A 25,920-nucleotide genomic window follows, 5' to 3' on the forward strand; every position below is an offset into this window, starting at 1 on the left:
AGGAAAGTCTTTATAGCTGTTTGAATTTACTCATGCCATTCCAAAGTACTGAAACCATGTCTTTACTACTGACATTGAGCTGTCCCTGTTGACTGCTGTAAATCAAGTGGGCCTGATTCCTCTGCTGTCCCACTCTGGCTTTTCCAGCATTTTTACAATGCAATTGGAGGAGTACAAATTAGCTGCTCTTGGGCTACACCAGCAGGCAAAACCCAGTTCCTCCTGTTGTTGCTGTGGTCTTCTCAGCATTCAACTAAAAAGCTGCATTTAACTGTGCTCACAGGGCTAGAGAACAGAATGGGCTCCAACATCACTGTCACTGCGTCACTGAAGGGTAGTGATTGAACACAGGGAATGAGTATTTATTTATGGGAATGCCCACAGTGCATTGGCACTTTCCAAAGGGAGAAGGAAGCATCATGCCCCCTCTGAAGAAATCACAGTCTAAGGAGCAGGATGTGACACTAAACACAACCAAGAAATTATTCTAATTCGAGCCAGCATGCCTTGTTTACCCCTTACTATTTTTTGACCTCACTGTTAATATGACAGTTTCTTTGTTGTTGTTAACAGAAAGCAAAAAAAAAAATGAAGGCTTAAAAACCCTATCGTCCAGCACAATCAGGGACTAAGTTCATTGAGAGCAGCTATAAAGCCTTAAACAAGCCCTTTATTTTGTGTTTTAAGAAGTGTCATAAGGAGTTAATAGGACACAGCTGTACAGGCTCTTTCTAACAAGCAGCTTCTGTCGCTTTGGTCACCACAGGTGTCTGTGTAACCTGCAAACTCTTATTACTAGTGTATCAAAGTTGTGCTACTTAATAGATTTCTTTAGTAAAACACAACAAAGCAATTACATGGCTGTTGATCGTTAGTCATAAAAAACCCCTCAAACACAGTTTTTCAAAAGAAACTACACTGCAATTTTTTGTCATTGTAAAATAAAAGAAACTAGAGAATTAAATAGAAGAGCAGACAATAGAACAGCAGGTAGTCAACTGAACTTAGCCACTACAGATGGTTTGGAAATAGTGTTTCCTTCTACACCAACTTGTGGGATAAAAGAAAAGGAGGAGGCTCCTTACTGCCCATGAATGGCAATACCAAAAGACTTAAGCAACTTTGCAGTCTATGTATTTGGTCCTATGAAAGAACCTAGATGTTTCTTTTTCCTCTATTACTTTTTTTCTTTCTCAGAAACTTTTAATCTGTTTTTGCAACTGCTTTTTTCCATAACCTTTTACACTTCTCTAGAATAACTCAAACTAGAAACGTTGCTGCTGATCCCTCCAATGACAAAATGCAGAAGGTCAAGTGAGGAATTCCTGAGAAACACCAAGTGTCATTTAAAAAGCACATTAGAAAAAGAGACTATTCCATTCTCCAAGGTCACCTCAGTAAAGAAATATTAACTATAATTTACATAGTGAAGACTAGAAATGCATAAATGCTGTATTCTAGTAATCCACAAGAGAAAGAAACATAAATGTATCATTTTCCTTGCTCAATAATCATTTGAATTTTGTAAAGAACTGGCAATCTTATTCCAGACCAAATGACTATTGCATCTTTCAGTCAAAAATTAGAATAACTCTAATTATAATAATATACTTAGGATGTTACCCTGGCAAGACATGATCAGTCATCTTCTAGGTAAATAAAGTAATGAAATAAGGTCCAGTCAGAGAACCAAACAGGTCTGATTTCTAAATGTTACAATAATAATAATAGCATTACTTTCAGTAGATCATGATCAACTGATAAGTAACTAAAGAAGAGAAAGGCCTTAGTATAACACTAAGAAAATTTGTTAGCAATCTACAAAAGTTGTAGAAGGAGGTGGAATATACAGTTTCAATTTCTTTACTCAGCAGCAAAATTATGGTCTCTCTAAGACATAAGATAGGTTTTATTATATTAAAACCAAAATATCTGAACATGCCCAAAAGAATGTTCTGTAAGAAAACTGTAGTTCAAAAAAGTTCATAGGAATTGCCAGTGTTTAACATTTTGCATAATGTGTTCTTAATACTAAATTATCACACAAATGTTATTGTTTAAATAAGATTTTCATTAACAACAACAGTTATTACCCCAGACAGCTCTCATGTAGTTACACCAACATACACACAATTAATGCCATGTAATATCATGGCACTGCAGTGCATAACTGTGAAGGCACATGTTTGAATATAGAATCATGTTTGAAAATAAACTGAAAAAAGAAAAGAAACAATTCCTTCAATTACTTTTTCCTGCACAGGAATAAGAAGTCACTATGTGATGAATACAAGGCCAGCCCAATTCTCAGTGAATGTCAGCCAGCTCCATTGATCAGCTGAGAACGAGCATGAATTTTGGGTCAAATAGATATAAAGCACCACAAGATTTGATAGCCAGAGATAAGGGCCTTCCTGAGAAAAGCTGCTCCACTCAGAGTCCAAAGAGTCTCACCTTGCTCTGTTTGCTTCTTTTGTCATGTCCCATGCCCAGGTTATGAAGTTCTGACTCAGGTAGGAGACAATGGATTCAGCACAAAGCATTTGTGAGCAGAAGACGTTGGTTAGTACACTTTCATCATGGTGGAGGTAGATAGCAAGAAGCTTTCTCTGGAAAAAATGTGACAAGAGATGAGTGAAAAGTTACTGAGGCAATTTACAATTTAAAGTTGCTGCTGCAGATTTGTGTTTTAGTACTCACAATGGGATTTATCAAGGGTGACAAGTATCTCAACACAAGAAATAATCAGCAGATTTCAAGTCAAATGGTCCATCCCTGCAATTTTTAAATATTCTCAAAATCTTCCTAATATTCTGAGTACTAAAATACAATATATTATGTGCTTAGGACATGAAAAGAACAACGAATGTAAAACAAAAACCTTATTAACAGACCTAAGAAATGAGTGAACTTTTTTGGCTTGTTGCCCAATAAAAATAACATTTCAATGAACAAGAAACATGTCTCTTGACTGGACAGCATCTGCCACAAAAAACATATGAAAAAAATGATAGTGCACTGCTATCACCACCTCTGTAGCCAAAAAAAGAGGCACTACATGTTGAGATGGTGTCTATGGTCTCTGGAAACAAAATATTCTGTGCTGTTCTTCTGGAACCCTATCAAGTAAAACTTGAGCTTCGCTGCCAGCAGCTGCGTCCCCATGAAAATCTCAGACCACCTTTTGGAAAACAAGTCTGTGTGCATGTAAATATAGAAAGCAGACTGCAAATATACAGGGAGACTATGAGCTAGCTAAGGACTGTGATTCTGCAACTGGCATTCCATGAATTATAAATATAATTCAGAAAATTACAGCTTTCCACTCCCCCATACCCATATAAATTATTTTAAAATAGTACTTGAACATATTTGCTGAGAAGATACGGTGCTATTTTCAGACTGTTATTTAAAGTAATTTCAAATCTCTTCATCAGAAGTAACAGTGAACCCTAGATATTGATGTGTATTGATATAGCAAGACATGGGATGCAATTTCCAGATAAGCTGTCTTTGCAGAAAGCCCCTGTAGGGCTCTCGCCTCATATACTGGCTTTGGATAAAATTTAATGACTGTTTATAAAAGGAACATTTCAACATTCGACTTTGGGAAAGGGATTAGTAATTTGCATTACTGTTTGTCTAATTTAATTTAAATGTTCTTCAGAACCACGTACACATGTGCCAGGAAGGGCCATTAATAAGCCTAACATGCGGAGATCCATATAAGTGCAGCCAACAATGTTGACTGAAACTAAACTTGAAAATCCAGGGCACTGATGCACAATATCATGCAATAAAACAGCATTTCTGTGGTGATATTTAATTTAAAAAGAAGAAAGAGGCAGGGGAAGATCAGGCACTGTCTGTTTTTGAGGATCAGCCGTTCTGCATTTCAAAGCGTCGATCCCTGCAATATCCAGGTTACTGTGCTAGAATCTCGACTATTATATAGCAGTTGTAAGAGAGGGAGGGCAAAGATGTGTTTACTCAGTGATTAGGGCCTTAGAATAAGCCTCTAGCTCCTAGAGAGACAGCTCACCACTTATTCATTTGGACCAATTCACAAAGCCTAGAAAGATTAAACATCCATGCTGAGAAGACAAGCGAATGCAGACGGTGAAAAAGAAATAAAAATTCTTTAAAAACTCTGAGATGACTTCATTATTTTTTCCACAAGGAAACTTTAGGAAAGTGTTTAGTTAGAGAAAAACCCACATTGACCTCTCTCTAAACCCTTAATCTTTCCTTTGTGGTGGCACTGCTTTGTGGTAAGCGGATGGCTTTGCTCTCCTCTTTTCACTGGGAGCGGACAGAAAAAAAGGCTCTTGAGAAACACTTTTACTTCCAAAGAAACAACCCCATGAAACTGTTAAATATGAGATTCCGTACAACAGAATGTTTCAAAATATGTACAGTTTTAGGCTTAAAGATTTAGGGACAAATTTCAGTAAACAGAACAGGCATGAACACAATGGAGGTTTACACTGAGTTACTTCCCAAGGGAATGTAATTTTTGTTGCATCAACAAATCTCACCATGCAAAGACTAAACTCCATCACATATAAAAGACTGTACATGTATCTCATACCACATCCAAAATGTTAAGGGTGGGCACAGGCATACTGCTATCATAAACACAAAGAGATAGCAGGAGGAACTGAAGGGCTAAAATATTATTTTGAAAAATATTTGTGAAAGCTGGGGACATTTTTTCCGTGGAAAAATGCATGATTGCAAAAGGGTCACAGCTTGAAGTTTGTTGTTGTTGCTGCTGTTGTGTCGGTTTGTTTTCATGTTTGTTTATTTTACTAACCCATGGTAGCACATATTTATAAGCAAGTTTTGGTTGTGTTTATGTCAAGCCTTTGAAAAGTCAGAGTAAACTCTAGGATTCTATTATGACTAATACTGGGTACTTTGAAGTCAATTTTGAACGATTAAAACAGCCTTACAAAACTGTTGAACAGTCTCAAATTACACAAAAGAAGCCTACTGATGGAGCACTAGACTGTTCTATGTTGGGTTTTTCAAAAATATGACATGGAGGTTATGTAATTAGCATGAAGTTTTAAACAAGGGGAAAAAAAAAACAACAGGGAAAAACTTTTACTAGTCCCTACGAAGGTATAGGATACCAGAAAGGTTTTAAGCACTGAATACCTGAAGGACTTCCAAAGGCCTTAGGACTTGAGGAACTTAAGCCACCAAGGGATGCATTTTTCAGAGTATGTGCATGCTGAAGACCAGGCATTAAAGAGAAGTTAACACACTTTGTACAGAATTAGAAGAAAAGTTGTCACTGAGGCAAAAAAACCCGTAGATCTTGAGGTGACTAAATTGGCATCAGTGGGTAATGGGATTTCTAAGCTTCTCAGCCAGTTCCTAATACTGTGAATAACTCAAGATAACTCAAAAGAATATGAACTTGAATGAGAACAGGAATGCAATCATAAGGGTCAGCAAGACCACAAACCTGAATGGTTATTTCTGAATCTCAGGTTTACAAGTTCAAGTAATGACTGAGACAGAAAAGTTCATGATGTAACAGCTGCTAGAGGCATGAGTGTTCTGTCAAACTGGCAGGCTAACAAACCAAAATCTTAATTTTTTCCTCCAGGTTTTATGCAGTGAGAATTAATTCAAATAAACAATGGGATGCATTTATTTACACTTCTTTAAATCTTTGAAGTGCACAATCTGATCCACCTGTCCAAGGTGATCTTGGAGCTCATGGGATCAGCCATGGATACAGCTACTTTACCTAGCCTTGTAGAAGACACCTGAAAAAAACTTTACCACACAAGTTCCTAAAGTAAGAGTGAGGTGATCCCTGTAAACTTCTGATCCCATACTTTGTATTAAATAAGGCATAAGACATCCCCAAACTAGCTCCTAGTTTAATCTTCCTGTAATTTTACCTTTCAGTAAAACACCTTTCTCAAAATTTCATCAGTGATGAAGAACCCCCAGGAGCCATGGTAAGGTGTTCAAACAGCTACCCACTTCCAGGTAAAGGTGTGTTAGAGCCTTCTTTAGTCTACTTTCATCTCCCAACTATTTGATCCTATTATACTGTTGTGTCTCCATTTCAATCAATTGCACCTGTAGTGGTACCTTACATAATGCAAATAGTGTCCAGTAATTAACACCAAACTCAGGTAAGATCTATCATCACAAGATTTGAAAGAAGAGAAAATGTAGAGTGAGGCAGACAAGTTCAATAAACTTCCATTATTTAGTATCAAATACAGAAGATGCTGAGGAGATACCCATACCCAGGAGCAACCCTCCAGATATAAAAGATTTAGCTACTTTTAGGTATGGAAAATGAAAGATGTGTAGGCAAACAGTGAAGCTACTAAACTGGTGTTGAAGTAGCAATTTCTAAACATGGTTACCCACAAATTCAGAAATAATTTAAAAATTAAAGGACAGAATGCTAACACACATTAGAAAAGGCTGGGAAGAAAATGGTGACTAACATGGGACTAAACTGGAGTTTATGTTGTGATATTTACCATAGTGCAGCTGCTTCACTCTTCCTGAAAAGCTAGAATTATACTTCTATACCTGTCCTCCAGTTTCAATCAGCCCATGTACATTAGTGGTCAGGTTATTTGTGTTTAATCAGAATCTGTAAAGTGGTAATTCCTCCAGCTGTAATCTGTAATAATTTCAGTACAAACTTACTTAGCTGAAATAATAAGGGACATTTTTCTGAGTCATACAGGTAAAAATGATGCTACAGAAAGTCCTGTATGAAAGAATATTCTGCTACCACCAAGGAAGAGGGGAAAAAATAGCTTTTATTTGAACACACCAAATCATGGAAGGAGCATATTTTGCTCTGGGTATTCAGGAAATAAAGAACCCATATGTGAGAGGGAAGGTGCTGCCTCTAAATTGAACCTAAAAGACAGAATTCAAGGAGTAGAAAAACACGGTCATTTTCAGAATGCAGGAATATATATTGAGGTGACAATACCAATCTGTGCTAAGAGAGATGTTTCACATATTTATTAAAAGTCAGTGGACAGAAAGGTTGAGAGAGGAGCAGGAGGTGAGCTGACAGAGGTATATAAAGATAAGAGCTCCTGAAAAGGCAAAGGCAATGTCTTTATTCTTTCTCTCAATAAAAGAGTAGCAACCACCTATAAAAACAAAAAGACAAACAAGCTCTAATAAAAGAAAATACTTTAGTATTACTCTCATATATAACTCAGTAAGCTTCAATATAGCAATTAAAATCTAGTATTAATAACAATACTGCCATAAGTTAGGATTGACCCTCTGATGTCTCAGAACACAGGACACCCACAAACTGCTTTCAGACACAAAGACACCTTCCCCAAACACCTTGTTAAAAATGTCTATTATAAGATTTTTTCCATGGCATCAGGTGCAGCAACTCCTATGGCAGTGTAGCTCTGCAGCAAGAGCAAGCCCATTCTTCAGAAACTTAGTGACAGGGGAACTCTTCTTTCCAATAGACAGAGGAAGACTTTCACAAAAACCAGCTTAATTGTTGATTTAATAAACCTCTGTCTCTTTCTCTTCCTGACCCCATTAAAGGAAATACTGAAAATATTTTCTTGTCATATATGCAATAAGAAATGAAAACACAACACCCTTAACTATCAGGCTGCTGGAGGCAGTTGGGAATTTCATGGCCAAGGACACTGGCTGTTAAAAGCAAGGCTCTGTATCTTGGGTATTGTATTTTTGTGGCAATAAGTTATACAGGTTTTAAAGCAGAGCCACATTTGACCTCATTCCACCTCTCCTATCAAAAACTGGAGTTGTTGTGGCAAGTTGTTTGCTCCAAAGTTTAAAAGACACCAATCGTGTATATTAATTTTCACTGGCTAACGACTCAAACACAGCAGATAAACACCTCAACTTTTTTAAAAAGGTATTTCTTTTTCAAGCAACATTTTGTTAAATAAAAATGAATTAAGACAGATTTAACAGGAAACATCTATTTTCATTTAAAAAATTGAACTCATATTCTGCATTCAAAACACACATTCTGACATAAGTTAATTTTCTTCAAACAACCCAAATTAAAATATGCCTGGAAAAAAGCTTCATGTTTATACACATTGGGCTTTTTTTTTTTTTTTTTTTGAGGTCAAAAGTATCCAAAATACAGATTTAAAACACAGCTGATGGCTGTGTCACTAGACATGAACTGCAGAGTGCACCTTCTGCTCTGGACAGAGTTGAGAATTTGTCAAGAAAAGGCCAAGATCTCTGAGCACTCAAGCTGCCAAGTGCTCTCAAATTAAATCAGTTTGAAGCGGTTTTCATTAAGATGGATTGAGTGTGGCATCGTGAGAAACACTCTATCAAATGTAGTGTTTTACTTAGTGATTAAGTATATACCAGTTGATGAAGCTGCCCAAATCCTTCGTAATCCCACCACTCCAATAAACATTTAATGAGCATATAAGTTCAAAAAGCCTAGTAGAGGATTTAAACCTTCAATCTTGTTTTTATTTACTCTTGGAACTCAATATCTCACTTCATGTGAAGAATGCTGGTGCCTGCAGCTCATCTGTTGCCCTGGTAAAATTAAGTGCCCTCCATAGTATAAATTAGAAGACAAGACACACAGGTTGCAATTTCTCCAAAGCTTTTTTTTACACTGAAATATATTTTTAAAATTATTTAAGGAAATTAAATTATAGAAATATGAAATAATGTGTCCCTTTCCTCAATTCTGAATTCCAGAAAAAATTACTTTGTAACAGGGAAAAGCAGTGAAAATAAATGGTATTTCCACATTCTCATATCTTTGCTTAAAATCAGAATATTACAATAAAAATGATGCCATTCCAAAGGTGGGAGGGAGAGCTTTCAAAATAAGGCAATATTCAGAAAAAAACCCTCAACAATCAACAATCCAAACAACACAAACAAAAATGAATACTCTCCTAAATATATATATATATATATATATATATATACACAAACAATGTTTTATACACAATATACACAATGGTTTTATTGCGATGATGACCTGGCCTGAATAAGTCACAAAATATTAAAAATGTAAGGCAACACGAATTTCAAAAGTAGTATGTTAGTAGCACAAGAAATATTTTGAGCAATAAAAACTAAGTAACTGCACTGCATTAATATCACATTTATAGGTAGAAAACTGTTTATGAAAGTTCTTTATGAGTTTTGTCCACTATTACACTGATACACTGTCAACCATTTCTGATGACATGACACTAAATGAACTTCCCAACTCACACCCTTTCCTTGTTCAATTCACAGGATTTTTTCTCTGTGCAAAGACATGAAAATATTCACTAAACTTAGAGTGTTAAGTATGTGTCAACTTCAGCTATATAGTGTAGATTTATAATTCTCACATTTATCAGAACAGCCCCTAACATAATACAGAAAGTCCTTCCAATATGAATAACTACTTTCTTCATTTTAAAATTAAACATCTATCAAGAAAACAAAAAGTAAATTTAAACAGCATGATTTTCTTGTTTGTGTTTCAGCTTTATCTGTGCTTAATTATGCAGGGTTTTGGGTTTCTCCATGGTGAATCAAGTCACCAAAACTTAAATAAACTGTCCCCATTCGAATTTTATTAAAATACTGATTTTAAAACTGTGCATGGAATAACAGAAACTTGAGATGCCTGGTTGGATATACAGAAAAACTAAACAACCAAACCTTAATACTGGAACTTACTTGGCAGATAAAGGCTCTACAAAGGGGGGAAAAAAGCACACTGTATTTGAGAGAGCTTCCAATTTAAATTTACAATTTCATTAGCCATTCTTCAAAGGAGTTACCAACATGCAACAGTGAACTTGTCAACCACAAGACACACAGGCAGGGTTATCTGGTGCTAGGACACCATTATTTCAGGAAAAAAAGGGAGGAGGGGAGAAGAAAAAGAGTAGCTTTGACAACTAAAGAGCTTCAGTAAAAATACAGCCTGAATGATTAGAAAGCATCAGTTATTCACTGCAATTTCAGCAACCACCAAGGTAAGTCTTTTAGTCAGTCAACTGAATGAGTGCAACTCTTCTCAAACAATAAAAGCAAAACAATTCCAAAATGTAGCTCAGCTTTTCAAAAATCAAGATGAAACCCTTGAGGTGACTTCCATTCCCCCACTATATTAAATAAAGTAGTTTTAATACACACTTACATCTCTTGCTTTCCCATAGAAGGCTTCTTGGAAAGCAGCCTCTAATGATCCAATAAAATAAACAGGATGGCAGTCACCATATCTATTAGAGATAAAGAGATAAAATTTCCAATTAATAAAAAAGGACAAAATCAAGTCATTTCAATATTCTACTTTTTCATAAATTCTGTAAATATAATGCATTGGCTAAATCTTTAGAAAGATGAATATTACACTTCTAAAGGACAGAAAGAAAATATTTAGGACCCATTTGTTTTCTGACCTTGAAAAACTCAAAGTAATGAACTACTACCTTACCAAATTTATCATAAAAACATTCTGCTTACACATGTATAATACCTTAAGTTCTACACAATTTTCTGTAAAATTTCTACGCAATTTTCAAATTATTTTCTCTCTCTATTATATTCTTAAAGGTTAATTGAAGGGTATTCTTCCATTACAGATTAAGGCATCTCATATACATAAAGGAATATTTAATCACTGGAGTGAAAACAGAAAATACATAAACTTTCCATTACTTTGCAGCTTCTACCAATTCAATGAAACGAGCAACTGTTTAACAATCCATCATTTGGTAGTATAAAGTTTTTTAAAAATCCAGAATATCTCTGTCTTTTAACAGTCAATATTTACCCAACCATTTTGCTATTGTGAAAACTCTTACAGCAACTATGTATTTATTTTTCAATACTAATCAGTTTCAGCTTTTCTGTTCCTGCATATCATAATAAAATTATCAAATATAACCCATCTTTCTCATCCTTCTGGTTCTTTACATAATTAAGTAATGGTACAACATAGTGGCAAAATAAATAGGACAAAAATCAACCACTCCATCTTGGGCTGAGAAATAATTTTACTTCAGAACTAGTTCTAGCAGCTGAATTAGAATTTAAATAAATTAGATTAGGACTTCTAAATATGCTATAATCTCATAAGAAAACACGTAGACTTGGTTTATTCTTATTTTCATTATTTACTAACTTCAACTGAGTTTGTAATAAGAATTGCACAGTTAACAGTCTAAGCTTACCTTGAAGAAAACTCTGCTGTAAATTGTAATAAGGCATCTCCTTCATTTTCAGCATTTTCTGGCACTTAAAAAATTGGGAAAAAAAAAAAAAAAGAAATGCAACTCTATGGAAACAGATTGTAATATGCAAACACATTCACTTCACAGGTATTTCATGTTCCCAGCTTACTGAAGTGTTACCAAGGAACCATATAAACATCATGGAAGACTATTGACTATGAACCTTTCGAAAGACAAGAAATTCCTAGAGGGTCTCATGAATATATTCAGGTTTTCCAAACAGTAAAATCCTCAGGTCCAGTGTAATGTGATATTTCATTTGCTCAGCATTAGCACGCTGGACTTGCTTTAAGGCTTGAAAGGCTCCAACCTTCCTATTGAAATGTTAGAAAGTTTTCCATATTGTTACATATATTTGCTGTCAAAAAACTTCTAATGAAGTAACACTAATGCAAGCCTAAAGTAAATAAAGAGTATGCAGGAATTGCATGTAGGAGGTAACTGACTGCTCCTGCTCAATCCTTTTCATAATTCAAGGGCAAATAATCATTGAGAAACTTGATCAGCATAATGAGTAAAACATTAAAAAATTGAAATATAGTATTTTCAAAACAGGAAAGTGGAAATCTATTTATGTACAGGTGCATTTGGATAGAGATCACAATTTCTCTGACTTTATTTGTTACTCGTCAATTTTAAGTTGAATTATTATTCTTCAGTTGCAAGGTTAAAAATTCCCCTCCATGGAAAAGTGCTTTTATAGTTGCCAGTTATGTGTGCAGTATTTTCCTTTGGTACATCCATCAGACATGACATTCAAACAACTCTAACCAAAAGATGTTTTCCAGTTTTTAATTCTGCAGCCCCCTCCCACCTCTCTGCCTTCACCTCTGCTGTACAACCCCCAGTCAATTGTAACTCTTACTCATTGGCGATTTCCTCAAGGCAGATGAAGCTACTCCAAACATTTCCCCATCATCAACTCCAAACTCAGTAGCATCTTCAAAGTCATCTCCATCACTATCACTAACCATATGAACATCAGTGCATTGCTGCATAAAAACAAAACCCAAATTCCACTGTAAGCTTCTATTTCAGACATTTTCAGTGAAATACAAAATACACACACAGTGACAAATACACTTAATATACTGCAGTTTAATTTACTATTTTATACAGCATTATCAAAAGTAATTTTTAACAGAAGTCTGGTTGACAGAAATATTATGTGACAAAATGCATAATTTAAGAATCTCTGCATACACATAACTGAGCAAATTTTATCCAAAGTGAATGCTGTTTTTCTACCTAATGGTACCAGAGCTGGTATAAGAAAGCTGCATAAGAAAGAGGGCAAAAAGCCACACAGTGGTGGCTTTTACATTGGTATTTGGAATACCCATACAAAGGAGAAAAATAAAAATTTTAGTGCAAGGAGCTAAGGTCATCTCCCCCAGTCAGATGCTTTGCTGGGATTTGTTTGTTTTCTTTTTCCTCCTTTTCTTCAATGACACCTTTGCCCAGTTCCTGACTTTGTCACAATTGCAGGAACTGTTAATGGATGTTGTAAGACATAGCACAACAGGAGGGATGGTGACCACTGCACCCTGAGGCGTCTCTGCCTGCTCCTAGAGCAGACTGGGAGCACAGGGATGATGTCCTTACCTCCTCTGACTGCTCCCTTGTTTGTACAGGTGAGGATCTTCTCCCAACTGTGAGTCGATGGCAAGGAAAAGTCAGTCCTGACACGGCTAAAGTCATCTACAAAGCAAGCAATGGTTCTTCATTAAAGCCACGGTCTCAATTAAAGGTTGGGGGGAGAATTTAAGGTTGTTTAGAGGTTCAAATTAAAGACTGCATTATTTAAACATATATTAAGAAGCTGAAAAACTAAAATTATTCCTTACATTAAAATATTTAAGGAAACATCAATTGAGTTTTACTGAGGTGTATGCACAAATTATCCATGGAATTGCAAACTCCAAAGGGCCTTGAGTTGTTTCCCTTTCTCCTGAACCAGTATTGAAGTTTGAACTGTTACTATACATTGCAACTTTTACAGTTCTATGCATTGATGATGCAAATATAGATTTTTATTTTTGCTAATCAAGAAGCAATTGTTAAAGATGCTAAGTACTGATACACAAAATTAAAATCAGTTAAATTGTCTTGAAAAAAATTTTTATTTTGAAAGATCTGTTTATCAGCATAGATTGCAATAGACACAATCACATTGGCAACTTAAAAAAGATATTTCTTCTCCTTTTTGGTGATTTTAAATGTCAAGGGTGCACACCATGTTCCTCATATGAACAAAGACACACAACCCAAACTGCTGACACTGCAGTCAGCACAGTCCACAGGATGGATGGTCAGTAGCCAGTGCCAACAGAAACAGCACTTCTGCCCTTTGCTGTATGCCTAAATCTCAATTTTTAGAAAAATTCTACAGTCATTTGAAAGACAAAATTATTATGATGCTTGCAAACACACAGCAATAATATTTGAAAATCTGGTCCTATATTGCATTTAAAAACACACTCATTATAATGCCTAAAAATGAGAACTGCCCACTCTGTGACCAGAATCAACTGTGCCATCTCTGCATTTAAAGGCTCTGCCCAGCCTCCTGCCTCTTCTGGAGAGCACAGCAGTCCAGGAGAAGCAAGCTTGATGACCACAAATAGCAATTTAAGAAGCACCTATTTGGAGTGATTTTACAATGCAAGTAACTCCCAAATAAAGATAATCAATTGTTTTTGCCAGTGACAAAGTATTTAATGCTATGCAATTTTCAGGGATGTGGAGAAGGGTAGTCCTGACTGTATGTTTAAAACATATTTTGTAAGGGTTTCTTCAGATGAAACACGGAGAGGATAGAAAAACACCTAGATCCTGTAAAACTTGTTAGTATTTTTGCAGGGCACAGAACAAAATATTTACATTATACATTTCAGAAATACAGCACTCTCCTAATTGGACTGTAAAAACATTAGGGTAAAATACATTTCAATCATTCTCAACAAAAATCCAAGAATAAATCACAAGCCTTAAATTTCATTTACTGCCATGAGCACTGAAAATACCCCATTTATTTTTTATACATAATTCAGAGCGACTTTCTCACTTGCCTGCTAGAACTCACAGAGATTTAATTTGCTGCAGGTTGAAGCAGGCTGATTAAGCAGGCTGGTTACCAAATGAATGTTAACCTGTCTGAACTAGCCTACTGTCACATTCTCACAGCAAGGTTAAACACAAGTTTAGCTGTGTAAAAAGCCCAGCAATCGCCTTAAAGGAAGTGAGTTTTAATTCTCTGGAGTAAATGAAATATTAAAGATGACACCCAGCTCTAGACCAATTACCTATGAAACTCCTGTGACAAGAGCATAAGAACTGCATTCTCTGCCACAATCCACCATTTCAATTATTATTTTTATAAGCTTTTAATAATAAACAAAACCCAACTGTTATAAAACCTGAAACTTTGCCCTGTAGTTATCACACCATATGAAATGCTGGTAAAACACACAAACACCCACATGAACCACACACAGACCACAGCTCCCTCTCTCACAGCATCAAATCCCCTGACAGATGCCTGGAAAGGCTCCCAGTATCTTTTACATGCACATTAAAGAGAGAGTGGTAAGATCAAGCAGGCAGTTATTGTGCTGCTTCATCACTTGGCCCAATTGCAGGGTGTTGCAATTCCAATTTGCAACCCTATATTATAGTGTCAAAGCGTCTCTCAAACACCAGCTAACAGCAGAAGGGGTTCCACATCAGAGCCTGTTTCATCCCACTCTCCACACAGTTGCTGGAATGTTGGGGGTTTGTGCACATTGGTGTGAGAAATCACCCTTCCCTTTGCTTTTTTTTTCCCCCCCTTTTCTGAAAAGTTGGGGTTTTTTTGCAAAAGAAATAGCAGTTCTGCCTTCATTCCAAAATAAACACCAGGCATCAACATTCTTCTAGAATAAAGTTATCTTCATTCACAGACAGAGAGTTCTGTTGCAAAGGAAGACTCTTGCACCACAAAAGTTCAAGCTTTATTTTGGAAATCATAAAACCTCATCATCACCTCCCAGGCAGCCCAACAAACCCTTTCCTAGCACTGTGAAAGCAAGGTACTGATGGGAGCACCACTGAAATGTCTCAGTGGCAAGAACTGTAGAGCTCACACTGCTCTAGGAGAGGTTTTTCTTTCTAAATACTGCACCTTCCCCCTCCCAAACAGAGATGCAGAAAATTATCATTGCAATAAATTATCATTGTTTCAGCCACCTTCCCATGGGAATGGACAAAATATTTATACCAACCCCATAACTGAACCAACCCCAAAAGTTGGTTTGTAGCCAGACTACCTGATTACCCATATTCTCTATCTTATGAGCCCATGTGGATGTGAAAAAAACCTCCAAAGTCAGTCACTTCTCTGAATTTTTCTTTTTTTGCATGAAAGTCACCCCTATTTGGGTACCAGAGCTTGAATGGGATGGCTTCCACATGCACAAGAAAAAACACTGAAAATGCATTTGCATGACTCATGCATGAACAACAAGGTAGGTGTAAGTTATAAAAGAAATAACACAAAAGCAGAAAAAAAAAGATTACTCTTTTTTTTAGGCAGGGAAATTATGCTTGTGCAAATCAAACTGTCTCAGAACTGGAAGGTACGTGAGGTAGAAAGTGAAACAAAATCAGAAATAAAGAAAATTGCTTGCAAAAAGTAACTCCAGAGCCAGATCTTTTGTCCAACACTGTGTAGACAATGCTTGTATTTATTTAAAGTTAATCTTCTATTTGGCTTCCTATAGCTTTTAAGGAGAAGGAAAATAAAATTCAAGATATCAAACATTTCAGGAGAGTCTCCTTTTAGGAAACAGCAGAGATACTACATGGATTCAATAGCTCTGGTATTCAAAAAGGTAAGGGTACAACCTGGACTAAAAGTGCATGAAAGGTTACCTGAAATAAATATTAACTACTAAGAGAAAGATCACTACAAAATCTTACAGTTTAGAGAGGAAAGAAATAGTCTGGTGCTCACTTGTGCTTTCCAGCTCTAAGACACTAATACTATTTGTAAATGCTCAGTGTGAGATGATTTGTTTTTCAATTGCCAGCATTAGCAATCGAGGGATAAATTTAAGCAACATTTTTTCTGATCCAAACATGCAGGATTCTTTGTCAACCTTCCAGATTAACCCAGAAATATTTGCCAAATCTGGAGTGAGACCAGATGCTTTAAACAATAAATTATTCTTCATGTTATATTAGTTTTATGTAGAAGCTTCTATAAATAGAATTCAGAACAGTCTAAACCCACTATATTTCCCCAAATATTTCATGATACAAATATACCTGAAGGAAAGAAAGATATTATTGAGAGCATGTAATTGCAGAGTGCTGTCACCTCATGCTCAGAATAATATGAAAAATTACAAGTCCATAATCTCAAAACCTTGTATCTTCTAAAAGAGTTTGTTGGCACAACTGAATTCCCACTCTTGCAGACTTCTGAAATTACAAATGAAGAAACAAACCCAGCCTCTTGCACCAGTCCAGAGATATTTAATCAAGATGCTGAAGGTGTGAGAAAGATAAACAGTAGAAGGAACATGAAGGAACAATACCAGCAGAGAACTCCAGCTGCAGAACTCACTCCTCTGAGAAATGCTGATACAAAAATTATAAGCTCAGTGGACTGCATCAGGAAAGGAGTAATTGGATATGACAAATTGGCCTTCCTCATGTTCAGCCACACACTGATGGAGAAAAACAGCATCTCAAAAGAGATTTGAATGGCAGCCATACCTAATGAGGAAAGTGAAGGAAGCTGTAAGAGCTTTCTAATGCCTTACAGAATATAGCTGGGACACCCAAAGTGTCCAGCTTAAGGCAATAATCTGTACAGAACAGGACATCCTTCCTCATCCTCAATTATTGAGAGCTTGTGCTGTTCACAGGATACTTTCCATCAAGGGATCCCATCTCTGCAAAGGGATAAAGCTTTTTGTAAACAAGAACTACTCAGAACAAGCAAGTATAATGTTCAAGGCAGGTAGGAATATTTGTTTATTTTGTGCTCTTTGTTCAGCTTTTGATTATTACAAGAGCAATGAGGGTTTTGAGGGTTTGGAGTGTGTGGACACTGATTTGCTTTAATGGACATTAATCCATCTATCTGAACATACAGACACCTGTTAATCAGGGCAAGTTATTGTATGGAGCTATAATACTCAGTGCTTGTAAATTTTAAAGAAAACAGCTTTTGGCTGTTAAAAAGACCACTGAAAAGAAGAAACTGTTTCAGTTACATTTTCAAACTACTCAAATGACAAATTCTTTCCAACTCACTGGAGAGGTATTTTTCCATGACAAAATATTTTCTAATACCATCTTTTTGGCATAAAGTAGAGATTCTTGATAATTTGTTCTCAGAAATTCAAAGGTCAAACTGTAAATCTCACAAAGCATCAGACAGAAATTCAGAGACTACTTGATCCATACATAAAGGAGAAGATTCTATAAATGATGCCAGATTTCACTTGCACACACACAGCAAGTGAAGCAACAGGCAATACCTGACAATGGCAAGCCAAAACCAAAACCTTGCAGTGGACAAACCTTCTGGATTTTTAATATAAAAAGATCCTAAAAATGTAATTTCTGTATAACATCACTGATATTAATCGGTCCAATTATTCAAGTAGCTAAACTTCTAATACAGAGTCTTGTTTGGCTGTATACAATCTGCTTCAATAGGAAATTAAACAGGGACCTCTCACAGCATGATTTTCTATTGAGGAAAAGGAAAAAAAATCCATTTTCTGCTTTTAATACTCAGAGATAAAGTAAGCAAACAAGATTCTGGTGTACAAAATAAAAAGCGTGTTTTCCGATACTTGACTCTCCCCCATAAATCTCCCATAAAAAGGGCTCTTTCTAAAGGTTGCTTAGCAGGCTGCACTACACACATAGGGGTTTGTAATACACATATATCACACCAAAAAATCTCAATCAAAAACAAATGCAGTGCTACCTACTAATCCTGGTTCAAATACTCATGTGACAGCCCTTTCACTGTGCCCAAAATGTGAGTTGTTTACCTTTTCCATTACCAGTTTACTCACTGCTACATGGCTTAAGAATAGAGAAATAAACATGACCAAGTACATTTCATAACACTCAATTATTATAAATAACTTCAGAGAGGTGCACATAGCAAAATACTCAATGACTGGCAGGTGTCTCCTCTGTGAGAATGTCACTCCCACAATTTGATCCTTTTCCTCGTTGCATTAATTACCATGATGGTTCTTCCTCCTCATCAGGCAAGTGAAGGGATAAGGATAGAGGTCTGAGCAAGGAGCATTAGCAAGCATTTCAATTTTCATATTAAATTTACTATTCTGTTATGTGACCTTTTATTATAGCACAAACTAATTTTCTGAGTATGATAAATGCCAATTTATCAGATGGATGGATGGAGGGATTTTCTTGAAGATACAGGGAAAAAAGTTGCATTTTGAATTCAATTATAAGAAGTTTGAGAAGAAACAAAACCTTTGAGAAAAAAGAAAAACTCTAGAAGGAACATTTCTGTTCTTGTTTTTCTATCAAACATTCTATGCACATGGTACTGCTAGAAGGATTTGGATGCAAGGTATTTTAGGGATCAAATGCTTTCATTTTTTAAGTGCACTGACAGTAGGTAAGGTAATAAGACAAAACTAATGATAAACCAATCTATTTGGAACACCTAAAAAATAAGTTTTTCTTCTTGCTGTTTACCATTGGAACTAGATTGGTCAGGCTGCTCCACAGCTGAGGCTCACTCCCATTTCCATTCTCCTTTTGGAACCTATCTTTTCCAAGACTGAGAAAGCTAGGAAAAGCAAGGAATATTTGTATGGTGGACAGGATATAGCAATTATAGGAAAAATCCAAGTGTACAAGGCAGGGGTGAGAAGTAGGGCAAGTGAGTGAAGTTTTGCTTTTGCACTTGAAATACAAGAGTAGGAAGTTTTTCATTAAAGAAACAGTTGAATAAAATTGTAGTTTCTAAGGGTATTTTGCATAGCCCTTTCATGTGACTATTGAAGCAGGGAAAATAAGAGTATGGGAACTCTGGCAATCTTCTGCAGTTCTCCAGAGATTATCAGATGGCTCCACACTCTTTCCTGGCTGGAGATCCAAACAGAGAAACCAATCCATGCAAGAAGGAGGTGGTGGACTCACAAGCAACTCGTGCCATTTCTGAGGATACTCCAGGTCTCATCATTTCAAGAAAAATGACACTATGACATGAGAGAGTTTTCACATGAGCTTGTTCTTGCCATGGCTGCAGCTCCTGGTGTTTAACCAAGCATCATTAACAGTGCATGGGCAGCCTGTTATGCTCAAACTCTCACTGAATTCCTTGGGAACAAACAGGTGGTCAACTCTTCCAAACCCACCACCTGTCACTGTTTATATTCAATAAATAACCTATCTTCTTTTCAATGTATGATCTCACAAAGGCAAAGTGATACATGATTTAAGAATTCCTGCATGCTCATGTTTAAAAGTTATGTTTAAAGCTCCAAGAGATTCAAGATTTTCTGTGAACTAAAGTTTACCTTTGGCCTGTTTTTTCTCAAAAGTTAGCAAGTATTTTTCTAATAGTAACAGACTGTAAAACTACTTCTATCCATACTAAAACACATAATATACATAAAACAAGTGTTATCACACTAACAAAGAGCAAGTATCCCAATGAAAAATGAAGGTATATTGCAATTCAAAAAGCAAATTATTAAATACATTCTTTTAGTTGACTGAAACAAGGGCTTTTTAGTACTATGCAATTAATTGACTCAGGAAGATTTACTACTTAGAGCTGAAGGGCTCTCTTCAGTCTGTACTGCTCAACTAGACATTGTTATCCAAGTTCAGTACATAATATTAGAAAAAAGAAATCAAACACCCAAAGCTCATCTACTGCCACGTAAGCCCTTACCCTCCTTGAATAACAATAAAAAGTGGATGTAATTCCACATTAGCCACTTTGTCTTTTGACATCAAATAGCATTAGCTGGGAAAAACAGTCAAGTATGCTTGAGGTTTGTTTATTTTATTAAACTATTGCACAAATATGAAAATGAACAGAAGAGTTAAAAAAATTTGACAGCCCTTGAAATTAACTTCCTCTGGAAAATAACTTCATTTTCATTATGGCTCTCCAATAAAAAGAAAAAAAATCTTGACAGGTATTCAACGTTTCATTTTAAACACTAACTGGATGAAAAAAACCATCTCTAGCGTGGAGTGTGTTCAGGTTATAAATCAGTAATGCTTATTTTAACTCCTCACAAAGTGTTGTTGAGATAATTACTGCTGACAGCTTTAGTCAAGGTTCATTTCACTTTTTCTACTATTTTTCCCCTGTTAGAAGTTCCGCAGGGCCCATGGGAAGATCCACCCCTCACACCTGTTGGGGTTCTTCATGTTACTGAGGCCAGTTTGGACACGTCACTTCACATTAGCATTGTGCCAGAGCGCTGTGACAATTACTTATCACAGGTTTAACTCGGAAAAAAGTTTCTAATCCAGCCACAAGAACAGTGTCAGAGTACGTAATTTAAACCTGTCAACACAGGTCGGAGGAAATTCATTCCAAGGATTTCAGTCGTGTTCCCATGGTAGATCTCTGAACTATAATGAAGCTTAAAATCACAAAGGAATGCTATAGAGTTAAAACACCGAAAGTTTAAAGAGCTCTGAACTGAAGAGAAAAAAAAAGTGCCTGAACTATTACTCATGTTTTAAAATTTGATAAATTCTTTAGATTAGGATTAAGAGACTGCTGTGTTAATTTGCCAAAATTCCAAAAGGCTGCTGCATATGTGTCTTATTTTGCCACAATCCTGGCAGATTTTTACATGTGCTGAAGGCAGAAGTATGGTGAGGCAGCTCTGGAATCATCTTGAGGATGGTGTGGGAGGCTGGAGGAGCTCCAAGGCACAGTGAGGAGGCCACTCGTGTCCCTCAGACACCAGGGGAGGGATGCTGGCACTGCAGCAACAACCACCCGAAAGGCAGCTCCACAAAACACAACGGGATTCTTGTGAGCTTGAGAAAAAGTGGTGCCTGGTGCTCTGGGAACACCCAGCCCTGGTGTGCTGGTGAACACACATGCCAATTTCTGCTACGGGCGCTGTTAATCACCAGCCGTGTTACTGTGCATCTACCCCTGTCGTTTGCTGGCTGAATGAAAATTATCCCTGGTTTTGATTATTTCTCATTTGACTGAGCCTAGTTAGGCAAATTAGGAATTAAAGCAGAAGGACAGCTACTGTAGTACTTTATGTTGCTTCAAACCACAAATATATTTAAAGGAAGCACAAAGAAAATAATATTTCCTCGTACAACGGATTCTGCTAAAAAAGAAATATACTTGAGAGACTGAAATAAATCCCCATGATCACTTACAGAGCTCATTCTTCTTGTTAGACAAAAACTGTAAATATTAAAAAGGATGAAAAATCTGCCAAGCCATTTGCAGCTATTTGAAACACAGGGTAACAGAATTAAATAAACGCTGAAAGACCTGGAACACAGTTAAGTATAGACCATGAGGCTAATTGTGGATCTTGAGTTAATTACTTTCCACTGATACGTTTTCTCAATGGTCTTTTACATGAGTTTTTTCTTTCCTCAGTCTGAACCCCAAGGCAATTCAGCGTGCTAGCCTCCAAACTCTGGGTGATTCATTGTGTACTTCTGCCTTAGGATTTTTAGTTCATGCAGAGAAAGCCAGGCTTTCACATCAAGTTGATGTTAATGTGCACTGACAAAGCAACAGTAAAGGAGCTTCATGTTTGTCACAACGTGCACTCTTTAATTTAGTAATTGCTTTATACTGATATGCAAATAATGACACATTTCCCAAATTTCCAGTTCCTCAGCAATGCTTTCGCTAATTACTCAGTGGTTAAAACTTAGGCATGTAAATTGGTCCAGTGAGTTTATTAATCAGTACACCTGTGTGAACTGATCTATAAAACACACATGCCTGGGAACAGGTCATAACTCACTGTACATTCCTGAAGGGCTCTGGAACTGAAAAAAACAATTCTCTAACTAAACCAAGATAAATTGCAACTAACAGAGTGTTATTCACAGATAAACTGGGATTCCCAACCTTTCCTAAGCTAAAGAGACACTGTCTTTGGGTGACAACAAATACCAGGAGTCAAAGCATCCATCGAGAGAAGGATCAAGGTAAAGAAAGAAAAGGTCAATTAAAAAAAGGACAAGAATCCCTCTAGGCCCTGAAAACATGGGAAAGGGCCACTGTCCACTCATCCAGCTCTCTGTGGATGACCACATGCTTTGAAGTCTGGTTATAGTGTTTTGTGGTACTGTGTACTCTTACTTTTGATACTCTAACATGAAAAATTCAGCTGCACTTAACATGGATTCAGACTCATAAATGCAAAAACACTCTAAAGAGGTTTAACCTGTCTTGCTGTATTTCCTTTCCTCAAAATTGTCCTGTTCCATTTGCTTGCTTTTATGTTCCAACAGAGCCTGTTAAATTTCTGGTATTTTCTTTATGTAATTGCCATACAATATAGACAATGTCATAATTGTTTTTACTCAGTCTGATCTCTAACTACTTATTTTTCACTATTCAGAAGAGACACAAAACCACTAACAGGTTTTTAAGCTCGGGAACAAATAAAATAATAAACAGTATAAACTAACAACAATCCATCCACATCACATATTGCCCACAGATATTTACAGACACACCTTGGGAACTGCTTTGCATTCACAAAGAGTATCAGCCAAATACTTGGCACGTTTCTGGTCTATGGTGGGATGCCATTTACTTCACAACATTGTACAATGCTTTGGATGGCAGAGAAGTGCCTGGATTTGTTTCCAGCACTATATAATTCCTTGGCACAGTTCAAGCAGTTGTGCTAGCAGAGCTGCTTCCAAATAAATGCTTCAAACACTGATGGGATTTTTATGCTGCCTTTTCTTCGTGGATATCATTTTCTGAGGAATTGGATTTTTGCAATGTTAGCTCTTGAAAACACAGTGCTACTGACTTCTAAAAATGAGCTTCTAAAAAGGCTGATTGTTTCCTATTTTCTGTTTCTCTTACCTGGAATGTGTATCTTCTAGTGAAGTTCTGCTCTGCTTATAAGAGTGGAGCTTCATTACAAAGAAACAAGCACCACTGTGATAATCCTCCAGGAGTAATGCAATTACCACTTATCAAACAGGTGTCTGCTGTATTCCAAGGAGATTATCACTTCCTATTCTGCTCTCAGAGAACACAGAATAAAAGAGAAGCTGCTACTATTAAATGACTAAGGGGAAAAGGAGTCTTTGATAACAGCTCCTGCCAGCATCTCTCAGCAGGGCATGAAGCAAATGTAGTCCTTCTATAACAACTTGGCACTGAAATGAGTATTTTGGTTTCTGTAAAATGAGTTAAAGCACCTAAATAAGACCACTCCAGTTAACTCAATCTGAAGCATCTCTCTATGTTTCTCCATGGAATATTCCAAGAATCTCAGCACCTCCGGCTTTGTGCCAAGCCATGCCCCTTGTGAGTAGTCTGAAGAGGAACTCTGCCTGCTCCAGCAAGAATGGGCTGCAAAGCTGCTCCTTGAAACACAACTTCTTTGAGAGACACTTCTGTGACAATCCAGGGCTTGATGAAGGCACAAAAGGATCTCCCAGAGAATTAAATCTTCTTACCAAAATACATTTGTGGATCAAACCACAATTGCTGCAAAGGCAATTTTTAACATATTTTCAAAGCAGCTTCTTGAGTAGGAGTTATCTCAGGAGTGGATCTCTAAAACCAACAGCAAAAGCACTCTCCTATGAAATCTGGGTACAGCTCAATGCACAGAAGGTGCTATTACTACATGACAAACCATGTAATTGGTTTGCAAACAAGCCCAGCTCAGCATCAAGGGCAGAGGAGAAGTAAAGAGAGTAAACAATATCCAGGTGCAGGAGACAGGAAGCTGCTTCAGCTCCTGGCGATGTCCAGGGCTTGTGAGGGCCAGCAGCTGTCCATAGGTGGGTGCTTCAAAGAAAGTAGACCCTGTAAAACCCTGTCCATGAAGACTACCACTGGTTTGGTGTAAACTCAAGGAAGAACTGTAGCTCCTGCTGCTGCCTCTGCCGGGACACAAAAGCCCCAATGCTGTTTGTGTGCTTGTAGATGGAGAGGTGGAGTGGTGCTGTGGATACAATTCTCTCTCCCAGCACCATGTGTGCTTCAGGGATCTGCACTGCCCTGATCTACCCTGCAGATATTTCTCTGTGCATGTGGTCATTTCTATCACATTTTGATTTTCAGGTTCTGTCAATAGAAGGACAGAAATTGGAAGCAGCAAATATAAAGTATCAGTCTCAGTCAGTCCTTGTTCACTAATTTTAAACTCTACTCCCTTTAACAAGTTCTATGAACATGACATTTTTAATAAAATAACTTTCATGTTTATGAGTTTAAAAGCAAGAACAGCTAAAAACATCTCAGCAGATCAAGCAGATTTGTCAATGGCTTGCAAAAGAAGAAAGCAGTAAAAGATGACAAATAATTATGTCTATAGCATCACTGCTGTTCCTTATGCTTTAAAATTACAGTGACAGAAGAACTTAGCATTGAACCAATTAATTGCTAATAGTAACCTCAAAATTTGCTATCAACTTTTCCTAAAAACTCAGGTTGATTACAATATGTTGCACTGCAATGGAGTGGACTTTTGGCAGAAACCAAAGCAATTTTATTTGATGGTGCTCATCTTATACCAGCAATGAATTCGACTTTATGAGTCCTTATTGTAAAAGATCATAATGCACTTTGCAAACTCATTTAAATGGACATTCTCGAGATTAAATGCAACAGGTATTTAGCAACACAGTTACCTTTTGCAGCTTAGGAGGGAAGAAGCACTTGAAACTGATAGGTCACACTTCAGAATGCACAAGGAATCAATGCAAACACTTTGCAAATTGCACAGGAGAGTAAAACTTTAAGAAAAGTTACTCCTCATGAGAAGTAAGGGGATGAAAAACAAGAAACTCACAACATAATGAGGCATCAAAAATTAAACAGATGCAAAATTTGCACTGTCAAGTCTATTCCTTGGACAAAAAATTTTACTCCACTCCATAAATATATTCATTATCAAATACTAGAATTTTATTAACAGTAAAAAAGACAATTGAAAAGTCAAAGAACTCATAAAAAAACTGAACCTTGCTCCACAGAAAAAATTTGGAGTTTATGAAAGAATTTAGATAACATATGACTTAGTTCTCTATCAGAAACAGGTTATAGTCTGCATTTATATCTTTATATCTAGAGAGGGAGTATCTCTCAGCAAGCACCAAGAAAACAGTCATGACAAGTGGGAAACGGTTTCTCAGATCTCAGTGTTAGCTGGAAATAACATGTTCATCTTTCTGTGCCTTCCTGTCACCTGAAATATCTAAAGAGGACTTGAGAAATCCAGACTCGGTTTGAAAATGCCAAAAGGCAGAGAAAGCACATCCAAGGAATCTCTTCAGTGTCACAATATCATACAGAGGTGACCAGCTCAGATCCATAAAGTGCATCCCTGCTGCACATTTTTTTAATGACAAGAAAGTTCTAGGGTTTCAGCAGCCTTTG

General features: G+C 36.7%; 1 protein-coding gene across 1 annotated transcript in view; it reads right to left on the reverse strand.

Annotated features, from left to right (window-relative positions):
* FAF1 (Fas associated factor 1) overlaps window positions 1-25,920 on the reverse strand; it is a 145,520-nt gene that overhangs the window by 36,759 nt on the left and 82,841 nt on the right. Inside the window, exons 9-13 of the mRNA XM_058030494.1 lie at window positions 12,888-12,983; window positions 12,148-12,274; window positions 11,223-11,286; window positions 10,187-10,268; window positions 2,455-2,609 (exon numbers count right to left, since the gene is read on the reverse strand). Coding sequence (XP_057886477.1) covers window positions 2,455-2,609; window positions 10,187-10,268; window positions 11,223-11,286; window positions 12,148-12,274; window positions 12,888-12,983 — 524 coding nt within the window. The remainder of the gene's footprint in view (window positions 1-2,454; window positions 2,610-10,186; window positions 10,269-11,222; window positions 11,287-12,147; window positions 12,275-12,887; window positions 12,984-25,920) is intronic.

The sequence above is a fragment of the Melospiza georgiana genome, chromosome 9, assembly GCF_028018845.1.
Source record: "Melospiza georgiana isolate bMelGeo1 chromosome 9, bMelGeo1.pri, whole genome shotgun sequence".
Lineage (NCBI taxonomy): Eukaryota > Metazoa > Chordata > Aves > Passeriformes > Passerellidae > Melospiza > Melospiza georgiana.